Genomic DNA, 11446 nt, shown 5'->3' on the forward strand with positions numbered 1-11446 from the left:
TGCTTTGCAATGTTCACCTCTTAACATCACCAGTCTAATCCGAAATTAGTTTACAATATTATATATGTCCATCAAGTACTACTTGTCAAAATTAACAAATCAATGTAGAGGTTGGATGATTGGTGCATTCACAGAAACGTCAAAAACTAGCATATATATATTAGTGCCAATTAATTTTCAATGTATCATTCACTCCATCTACGAATTTATTAACTAATTTTATAACTATGGGATCCTTTAAATTAATCTAGCTAGGATTCGTGTCCAAATGTTTAGTTTAGATCAGTAATTATATATTGTAAATGATTCTATAGTTTATGGTGGTGGTGTAGTATACTCACGAATAACCCAAAAACTTAAAATTCGAGAGCCGGATTAATTTGATAGAAAAAAAGAAAAGAAAAAAAGATCCTGTCTTGATGGGTATTTTAAATAAGGTAAATACTCTAACTACAACGTGATTATACAAAAGCAATCATATAAACTGACATGGCTTAATGTTATTCGTCAGATTATAAAGTTACTTTTATTATAAAATATATCTAACGGATCAGATGAAGTCACATCAGTTTGTAGGATTGTTTTTGTGTAATTTCTTTGTAAATGTAGCAGTCCTCTTTAAATAATAATGTAATATACTTATTTTCTTTTATATATATATACATACATATATAATATCTTGTACATTGATGGAAAAAGTCAATATAGAGAAAATGTTATATAGTTCAGCATTGATCAAGTGAGGTGTAGATAAGTACTTTATAAGGAACTCTCATCACCGTATGTAGTATCGTCTTGAAATGAATGAGAAGAGGGCTACATGTTCTATGAATTTCAAGATAGAGATGTTGTAGAAAAACATTTCTCAACACCTTAGATTGGATCACGTAGAACTCATCATCAAAGGTCTCGTCTTCATGATTTAGATTTCCTCACATATAGAAGTTAAAATTTCAAACAGTTCTCGTACCTTCATGATCCACTTCAAGAATTAATATACAAAGCCTCCATACCACATGCACATTCATTCAAAGACTTCATGAATACTGCGTACCATGCCTAGCTACCTTACAATAGACATAACCATGTGGGTATGCCCGAAGAGTGGCTAGCTAGGTTTGGATACAAAAAGTATTTCATTCCATCTCATCTTATGTCATCTAATAATTACGATTTTTTCAAATTTCCACACAAAATACAATAAATAATTCAACTTTTTCAAATCATAAAATAATAATAATATTAAAAAATAATATTTTATTTAACTTTCAATTTTCATCTCAACTTACTATCCAAACCTCTCCTAAGATTATATAATAATACTAAGGTGAAAGACCACACTTTGAAACTAAACTCAAAATGGAGTGCATCTGCTCAAACACCAACTAAAAACAATTACGTTTTAACCCTATATTAGTATTACACAATGTTTTGAATACTGTACCGGACGCCGTACCGGTTAAGGCATTGGAACGAAATATTTCGATACCGGTACCGTTTCAGGATAGCGTTTCGGGATAACGTTTCGGGATAGTCAATCTATAAATAAATTATATATATAAATATATATAAAAATTATATTCCAAAATAATAGTCTATATATAAATAAATTATATACAAATACATATATATATAAATTATAAATAGTCTAGTCTGAATTGGGGGTTAAAAAATAAGATTCTAGTTTGAAAAAATGAAAAAAAAAAAAAAAAACACAGGCCGAAATATCGGCCGGTACCGGCCGAAATATAGGCCGGTACAGGCCGAAATTGAAGCCGGTACCGGCCGGTATTTTGGCTGGTACGGAACAGGTATAGTACCTGTACCGGCCGGACGGCCGAAACGAAAAATTTCGACCGTACTGGCTGGTACGGTACGAAATTTAAAACACTGATATTACACCTTAGAGGGTTGAACAGGTGTGTGACACCCCCTTCGCTATATTAAATAATCATTGAGGAATGAATTCGATAAACTGGACTAGATTTTTGTATCAAGAGTTTTGTATATAATAGATCTTCAATATAAGCCACACAATGGCTGAGACAAATTAGACACTGATTGATGGTCTGCGAATTTATCCCATGCTGTCGTGGTTGAAACTGATAATTCCCAGTTGTTGGTTAATTAGCTGGTGGAATGGACAGGGTGATGTACATTGCAAGAGGATTGTGAGAGAATTGTTTATTCTGCAAAGGATTTGAACATGGTAGTTCGACAAATCTACTGAGAAATAAATCAAGTTGCTAATTAATTTCCTTGTCAAAGAAGAAGGGACATAAGACAAATTTTGAGCTGGCCCTAAAGAAAATAACAGGTTTGTTAAGACTATAGAGGATAAAATTGCCAGTGATACGTTATAAGTAATAGGCTTTGAATTTTCTTATATGTATATTTCCAGTGGCAGAACTAGCAATTGTGTCGAGAGGGGCTAATTTTTCTATTATGTGACACATTTATATAAAGAGTAATGTTAAATACAATTTTAGAGTGTGCAAACTTTATGCATTCCCTTTGAAAAAAAAGTAAGGTCCGCTATTAAAAAATAAATTTTTTTTTTTCATGTGAGTCCTAAATTTATCTATTTTTTTTAAAGGGAGTGGACGAAACTTGCACATGATCCTTGGACTGCAAACATCATTAAAAATAGTAATAAGTTTATTATTTTTCCTAAACTTAGTTTTAATTTTAATTTTGGAGAAGCCACATCCTTAAAAATAGATAATATATAGAAATTAAAAAAAAAATTGGGACTATAAAAAAAATTGGAGAGAGAAATTTCTAGGTATATTGAAATTTTAAAAAATTTTAGAGAAAAGATGGAGATTATAATTTTTTGGGGGGGACATTTTCTATGTTTGTAAAATTATGTATAAAATCTATGGGGTATTTTATGATTTCAAAAAGTTCTTTTTTTCGGCCGCCGAGGGGTTGGGGGGGGGGGGGGGGGGGGGGGAGGGGGTTAATACAACGTGGGTCCGCCACTGTATATTTCTAGGGTTGAGGGTTGTTTCTACGGTATTCTTCCACCATAACTAAGGGTTTCAATAAAATTGAGGTCTCGTCCTCTTAAAAAAAAGTTAGCAACCACATATAGCATCTACATATTCATAATAATCAAGATCTGATAATAAACCAGATGATTAATTTAAACCTTTTAAAGAAATCTTTAACCAATACATTATTTGAATATTTACTTACAAATAATTCGATTACAAAACATTTATAACTCTAACAATCTTCAAAGTTGATTTCTCTAATTACTAGAATTCTATTGGTCGAACTTGTCTCACTATTTTTCATATTTTGTATGATTTGTAAAAGATATTTGCTATAAATCAACAACTGTTCACATTATACACACCACACCTATAGCTTTTTCATAGGGTGTAGGAATGTTTTTCATAGAGTGTGGAGGTATTTTTCATAGGATGTGAGAGTGTTTTTCATAAGGTGTGGGGTGTATGATGATGAATAATGATTGATAAGAAGAATTTTTCTTTGCAAAAACACTAGGACTAGTTTTCTAGTGGAAGTTTGAAAAACGCTTTTTCCTTTTGACACGATATAAAAATGAAAACTCTAATGATTTTCTCACAGGAACTCATCCAAAAAGGTTGGATATATGATTGAAACCCTAATTTTAAGTCGTAAAGTTCGAATCTCAAAATTAAGATGTAATCACGATCGAGTGTCATTATAGGCTACTAACAGGCCAAATAGCTTTCAGGCACTGTCAAGGTGACTGTTTTTGTTAGAATTTTGCAGATTTGAAGCTTAAAGGCTCGTTTGGGTGTTGGAAGCATCTAAGTGCAGTTCAATTTTAAATTTCGTTCAACCAAACACACAGCTGAGCCTTCACTGAGTGAAGTTCAATTTTAAACTTCACGGGACCCACAACTGACAAAAGTAACTTTTTCTATTACGTGTTGTTCCATCTCTCTCTGTTTCTTTTTTCCCTAAAAACCATCTCCTTCCCAATCTCATTATCCCTAGCAGACTCGCATAAAATCAAGAAAAATGTCCTCATGAAACTAAAGCTTGGCTCGGTTATTGTATACGCCAGACCTGTCTCTCGTACCAACCCAAGTGTTCATCATTTTTGGACCACCTCAAGCCATACTGTGATTGAATTGCATAGAATGATAGATATTGTTGCCGACACAGTAATCCCGTTACGGCTACGGAACAGTGGGAACAGGGATAGACTGGCATGCTAGATAAGCTCCTACAAGAAACGTGCTTACACAATGTATCTGCATCCCCTACAATCGGTGTGATAAATAAACAGCTATACTCAGCTCTAGCCCATGGTCAAACTAATCCCCTACTCCCTCTGCTCTTACTTCAATCAAATTTGCCAGTTTCTTTTTCATTTGTACCCAACCCGTGATCAATTGTTGAATGCAAACAGTGAGGTGTGGAGTGTCGTCGTGGATCACTTCGTGTAGCCACATTCCCTCTATAAAAAAGTGCATATGCCGAAAGCACAAATCCATCTTCCTCGCAGCATGCATCCCCCAAAACAATGCTCCTCCATGGTAAAGTTTCACCAGAGCAACGATCCACTACCATTTCGTTAAATTGCACCGTACTTAGCTTATTGGAATTTTGTCGAACATGTTAAGTGCATGTTGGAATGTCTATCGTTGTGCCATCTTTTATTGCATGTTGGGAATTTTGAAGTACAAAAATGGCTGCTTAGTACTACTAGAGGACCACTGAACATAACTGGTTCGATTGTTGCTGTTGTGCCATCTTCTAAGAGTGTTTCTTCGAAAGGCTTTTGATAATCTTAAGATAAATCACATGGACCAATTTTGTGGTTAAACCCTTAAATAAATAAAAAAAAAAAGACAGAGTGCTGCATCTTTAATTGTTTGCGATATAAAAAAATAATAATAATATTGGAAACCAATTGACCCGGACTGGACCAGACGGAATCAATGGGTTTGATTCGGTTTGTAACCAATCTGGTGTGATATTAGTTCTTTAAGACCCAAAACCGGTCCTAAACATGTGTAATACTAGTTTTCATATTTTAAAAATTGGTTTAAATCGATTTGGACCATATATGTATTTTTAATTTTTTTTATATTATATTATATATATTATATGCTAAATTGTTAATTAATATAATATAAAATTATAATCTTATTAGTCAAATCTTTTAATCTTATAAAATAAAATTAATATAATATTTGATATAAGTCGGACACTACTTATATTAGTATAATTCAACACTAATTATACTATTTTAATCTTACTATTTAAGTTTATTAATCTCACTAATAAATTAGATACTACTTATACTATACTAGTTTAATTAAACATTAATGAATTAGTAATTGTTACTAATAAATACTAAATTCTAACAATTAAATTTAGTATTTAAATTATATAGTGCCACATGTGTAAACGGTAAATCGGACAGAACAAGAAAGTTTCGATTTCTGTGAGGAATCAGTCCGTATCGATTCTTAAATTTTTAAAACCGGTGCATATCAGTTCAGTTTTAAAATTTATCCAAAACCGAACTAAACTGGACCGATTACACCCCTACAAATAATAGAAAATGTTTGAGATAAATAGTTATGGTATTGGTGGATTCATACTCGAGAAGAAAATGATAGCAAAAGAAATGAGAGTTATAAGTAATGTTTGGGTGCATCCAACATGAGTCGTTTATAAGGGTGACAATATATGACATAATTTGTAAATTTAATACGAACACAATACAAAATTAGCGAGTTTGAGTTTGATATAAATGAGTTCGGGTTAAAACAGGTTGACCCGTTAATGTATGATTAATAAACGAGTCAACCCGTTTAACCCAAAATCACCCCGCAATAACCCGTTTAAATTTTATTTTAAAATTACAATCTTATTATTGTTAAGTTGGAATATTAGTGCTTCTATATATGCTTATGTTTTTATTGTTGCGATAATAATTATGGACTTATGCTAATATTTGTTATTGTTGGTTTGTAATATTGGTTTTACTATAAGTTAAAATTTTAAAAAATATTGATATTTTTGTTAGTATGTAGTCTTATTATTATTGTTTTTAGATACTGTAGTTACTAATAAATATAAATTTTAATTTTTATGTGAAATTTTATTAATAATGTCAAATGGGTTATGCAGGTTAATTCAACTCATTCACATTAAATTGGTCAAAATGAGTTGTTAAATGGGTTATACAGGTTAGATCAATCCATTTAAATTATTAGTTAGTAATTAAATTACTAAATACAAATGACATATTTAATTAAATTCCTATATTAATTAAAATTATTAATCTTTTAATTTTCTTACGCATTCTTTTTCTTTTTGCTTTGACGCACAATATTATCAGCAAAGGATACCTGTTTTGGGTCAGGCAGCAAAGTTTGTAACCTTTCTCGTCATTAATATAGAAACAAAAAAAGTTGAAAATTTAAAATATACTAATGTATCCAAACAATTCCATAAATAAAAACCTAAATCTAATAAATCAATAAAAATAAAAAAATGCAAGATTTTGGTCATGAAATGACTAAGTTTGGTTGTCTAAGTGATTTTAACTCATTTTAAATCAATCATTGAAAAAATTTATTATTTTTTCAAATTTTCATAAAATGGTTAAACATATCTCAACTTATTTCATATATTCAAATACATATATTAACCTATTTACAGTCAAACAAATCTCAATAAGATTCATAAAATATTACTATTTATAAATTAACTCAAATCATCTGAAATTAGCTCTGCATCCAAATGTAAACAACTTTTCAGAAAAATTACTCTGGATCCTTGGCTGCCAACTATAATCCACTTTAAAAAATATATATTTACAACTGGTGTAAGATCTCACAAAATTTTTGAATACTCAGCCATTATAACTGGATCCTTGGCTGCCAATTATATTTACACTGCATTTCTAATTTTCTAGCAAGTGATCCGTGCGATCTTTGCCTGCAGCAGTTCCATATCTTTTTGGTTCAATATTTGTAACCTTTGTTTGTTTGCTCCCTCGATAACTTCTCCTTCCACCAATTGTAAACATCACTATCTATTGGTGTTACCTTTCCAAGCCATCAAACGACAAATGTTTCAAGAGCCTATGACTAGTCTGCCCTTTCCCCTTCAAACCCTCTGCTCACCTCTCACGTCCCAATCAATCCCCCAATGAATTATAAGAAACAAACTCTCCATAACTTTATCTTTGGAGTCTTCACCAAGTTGTTTGTTTATTTATGTATATTATTTGTCTGGGTCTTAACTTTTCCTTTTTCCTTCTGTAGCTTCCCTTTGGTTAATCCTCAAACCTTGCTCTGTTTCGACTTCTTCGTACTTGCAACTAGCAGAGTTATATTCCTCCCCGTAATTTTCAGGGTTTTGTTTCTTTTATTTTTTGAACTTCTTTTCTGATGAAGTACTTTGAACTATTTTTATGGCTTTGATCGATGCTTTGTATGATGTTTTGGAAAGACCAACAATGATGGGGCTATGGACAGGAATGATGTTTTTTCTGGGTCCTTTATGTGTAGCCTTTGTTATCGGAGTTCTCGCTGGATGGGCATGGAAACCCAAGTGGGCAACCATGGAAAGAGAAAATTTGAGCTGTTCTGTTTTAAATACCTTTGATTTATCATCGTGTTCATCGCCCTCTTTGAACTTGGATAATGGGAAGGATAGTAATCGGTCCTCTGTATCCCCCTCTGAATATGAAGATTGCAGGTACTTGGGATTTATTAGCCTCTCTCTCTCTCTCTGTGATTGTCTTACAATTTGGTTTCTGAGTTCGTTACTACATGTTCAGGTTCTTGCTGCTCTTATCGTTCATCAGTCTCTTTTTTTTTTTTTTTTTTTAATTAGATGGAATTGATCGCGTGCGTCGGATTTCTAATTTTATCTTATCACGAAATCCTTAAATTTCTAATGGCTAGTTGAAGATAACACAATTTGTACCGGAATTCCCTTTACGATCATGGAGGCGTTTACGATTCAAGGTGTTTCATTATATTATTTTTTCAAAGGATTATACGTAATTGTGTTCTTTGTTTGTCTGTTTGTGTGTGTGTGTGTGTGTGTGAGAGAGAGAGAGAGAGAGAGAGAGAGAGTGTTTGATTTGAAACAGATATCTCACTGGTTGATTATACTTGTTTAGTATGTCACAGCTACACGAAGAAAAGGCCAATGTAGTGACTGAGGAGGATTTAGAACATTTATGTCAGCTTGTGGAGATGAAAGATGGAGGTCCTCCTTGGATACAAATGATGGATCGTTCCACCCCAAGTATGAGCTATAAAGCATGGCAAAGAGATCCCAAGGTGGGGGATACCTTTTGTTTTGTTTAAAAGATTTCCTTAGACCAACTAAGTGGAATGTGAACGAGATTACTTTAACTCGAATATTTGGTCTTGCACTATAGCTACATTAGATTGTGTCAAAAGCTTCTCTTTCTCCTGTAGAACTATCTAATTTTTTCAGTAGACCTTTTGTGTGATTGGTTTTTGTTTTATTGGGTTAGCAAGGTCCTCCACAATATCGTAGCAGCTCTATCTTTGAGGATGCCACACCAGAGATAGTTAGAGACTTTTTCTGGGATGATGAGTTCCGATCAAATTGGGATGACATGCTTGCATCTTCTACAATTATAGAAGAGTGCCCGATCACTGGAATCATGATAGTGCAATGGATACGGAAGGTGAGACCTCTTAATCATATTGATCAATTGATTTTCTATAGTTTTTTACTGATAGATCTCCTTGATCACACATGCTTATCTTTGTCAATGATTTGTGGTACAGTTTCCTTTCTTCTGTAAAGATAGGGAATACATAATTGGTCGTAGAATATGGGAATCGGGAAGATCATATTACTGCGTGACCAAGGTATGGGAATGGAACTCTATTTTGAACGTGATTTGAATTATGTACAATGATGACAGCAGAAACATGAAACATGTGTGCTTAAGCAGGAACTATCCCACTTATCTCTTAGGGACTCATGTCTTGATTAGGCGGACTTGTATTCAGTTGCTAATATTCTATCCGGGCTTAACCAGGTATCGATATACTAAGGGATTTATTGTTATGGGATTAGATGGTGCTTGGAATATGCTATTGGGGTGTTATACCAGTGGCAGAGTTAGGTTTAAACTATTAATTCATGTGAGAGGATCAATATGAGATATGTCCAAGTATCACCATGGGACAGTTATTATAATAGTAGTTTCAGGGTAGAATGAATGAATGAGATGTGGAAAACGGAGTGGAAATGAATGAGATGTTGCCAGAGCAAGAAGAGATGAATGTTTAGATCTTAGAAACCTCTTGAAGCAAAAGAGGAACAAGGAAAAGGGCATGTATTGATATCCAACAAAAATGTTACGTAATTTCCACTTTCACTCTCTCTGTTGATTGGAAATGAAACTAAAAAAATATTGCCGTTTTCCTTTCCATGTCTCAGGGAGTACCTTGTCCTTCTGTCCCAAGGTGTGACAAACCGAGACGCGTTGACCTTTATTACTCAAGTTGGTGCATTCGAGCTGGTAAATCATGTTTCTTTACTTGCACTCAATTGAATAGTTTTTTCTTGGTAATTTAACTCACATACCCAGCTGGATCAGAACCAAATTTGTAACCAATCCCGAGGTTTGAGATACCATGAATGTCTTTTTTAATTTGTTTTGCGTATGCATTATGAATTTGACAAAATCCTAGACTCGCATGCAGATTTGTTTTTAACCAAGTTGCATTCTAATGTTCTAAAACAGTGGAATCGAAAAGGGGTGATCACCAGCTGACTGCTTGTGAGGTGATGTTGTTTCATTATGAAGATATGGGCATCCCATGGGAAATCGCAAAACTTGGAGTACGGAAAGGAATGTGGGGAACTGTCAAGAAGATTGAGCCTGGTCTACGTGCCTACCAAAAAGCAAGAGCATCAGGTGCAACTCTTTCTCGACCTGCATTTATGGCCCAGATCAACTCCAAAATAAGTTCAAAGGACCTGAGATCATTTGGAGGGATTGACAATTTGTCGGAGACGCAGATAGCATCTACATCTGACAAACCATTGGGGAGGAATATATCGAAGCTCCTCATTTTTGGTGGGGCTGTTGTACTTGCTTGTAGTCTTGATCGGGGACTATTGACTAAGACAATTATATTTGGTGTGGCCAGAAGGTTTGCAAATTCAGGAAACGGATCGTAAGCGAAGTTCTATAATCTATACAAGAATGTGAAATGTAACTCATATCTTGTATCCTTCATCCTGATTGAGGGAGACCATCTATCAGAATTCTGTCTAGCAAACACTTCCAGAAAGGATAAAAAGGTTGTATCTTATAGCTCTTTTTTTGTTGTACTTATTTATATTGGAATATGTGGCTACTTGTATCACTGTATATAGCTAAAAGCAGAAATTTTCCTTAGAATAACAGGTTGCCAATTGTGGCTAGTTAGGGGTTCATACAGATGCTCCTTACAAGTATTTTCATTGCTGTTCATCTTCATATGAACTTTTTCAACATGCAGCAGTTAAATAAAACTTATACCATGTTGCACGAAATGCTTTCTACTATCTTAACTTGAAGGGGATCTCTTAAAATTACTAAATTCAACGCAGTGTTGGAAGCAACCTGAGGACCATGCTTGTGATTGTCTGGACAGATGGTTCACAGCTTTTTATAGTGTTGTCACAAATGAGTATATAACATCTCAGTTTTGTACTTGAAAGTGCCATATTATAAGTACGAAACTCTTTATTATATATATTAATATGAGCAGCTATATCTCTTATCTCAAATCTTGCTTTCCTCATCTTGAGTGATGACTGAATTTAATAACAGCAGCTGCTGTCACATAAACAGCGCCTGAAGGCATGGCACCCTCGAGAGCTTTCATATTAGGGCCTAATGCTTTCATATATATTCTTGTAGATTTCTATCTTCTCGATGTTATCTTCGCTAGGAGGTCAGATGCGGGGTGGATAGCTTTCATGCGGATCCGCCCCGCCCATGTGGAGGTAGAGCCCCGCTGCCCACCCCTAATTAATGGGATACTCATTTATTATGCATCACGATTGTAAAATATTTTAGTTGTAAGTCCATTTTTTTCAATATCCATTATATTATTCAAGTAGGTGTTATAAGGATTAAAAACTATTAATAGTTTAATTTTTTTTATAGTTCTTTTAAGTAGTGTATTTTTTTTTTAAAAAATTTGTTAAGCAACAATCTCATTATAATATGTTAAAAGACATATATTTCACTTATTTTAATCATTTTGTATCTTTCTTCAGCACATATACATCATCCGTAACAATTAAATACACGACTTCTACCTACCTATCTTTTTATTTCTATGAACTTCTTTGAGGGATTAGAAACCACGACCTCTCCTTCCCCTTTATTAATTTACACTACTTGGTATCAATCAATTAATTTCCCTTT

The 11446-nt window shown here is 33.5% G+C and overlaps 1 protein-coding gene across 1 annotated transcript; it reads left to right on the top strand.

Moving 5' to 3' along the window:
• Positions 1–7086: 7086 nt before the first annotated feature.
• LOC121255809 lies at positions 7087–10425 on the top strand. Its single transcript, XM_041156338.1, has 6 exons — positions 7087–7725; positions 8156–8318; positions 8519–8695; positions 8799–8882; positions 9460–9541; positions 9767–10425. Exons 1-6 carry the CDS (start codon positions 7439–7441, stop codon positions 10204–10206), a joined length of 1233 nt encoding a protein of 410 aa, XP_041012272.1. The 5' UTR covers positions 7087–7438; the 3' UTR covers positions 10207–10425.
• Positions 10426–11446: the final 1021 nt, after the last annotated feature.

This window comes from Juglans microcarpa x Juglans regia, chromosome 3D (genome assembly GCF_004785595.1).
Source record: "Juglans microcarpa x Juglans regia isolate MS1-56 chromosome 3D, Jm3101_v1.0, whole genome shotgun sequence".
Taxonomy (NCBI): domain Eukaryota; kingdom Viridiplantae; phylum Streptophyta; class Magnoliopsida; order Fagales; family Juglandaceae; genus Juglans; species Juglans microcarpa x Juglans regia.

Coding starts and splice junctions, on each gene's coding strand:
- LOC121255809 (XM_041156338.1), top strand. CDS start 7,439: ATGGCTTTGATCGATGCTTTGTATGATGTTTTGGAAAGACCAACAATG. Junction 7,726..8,155: donor TCTGAATATGAAGATTGCAG/GTACTTGGGATT, acceptor ATACTTGTTTAG/TATGTCACAGCTACACGAAG. Junction 8,319..8,518: donor CATGGCAAAGAGATCCCAAG/GTGGGGGATACC, acceptor TTATTGGGTTAG/CAAGGTCCTCCACAATATCG.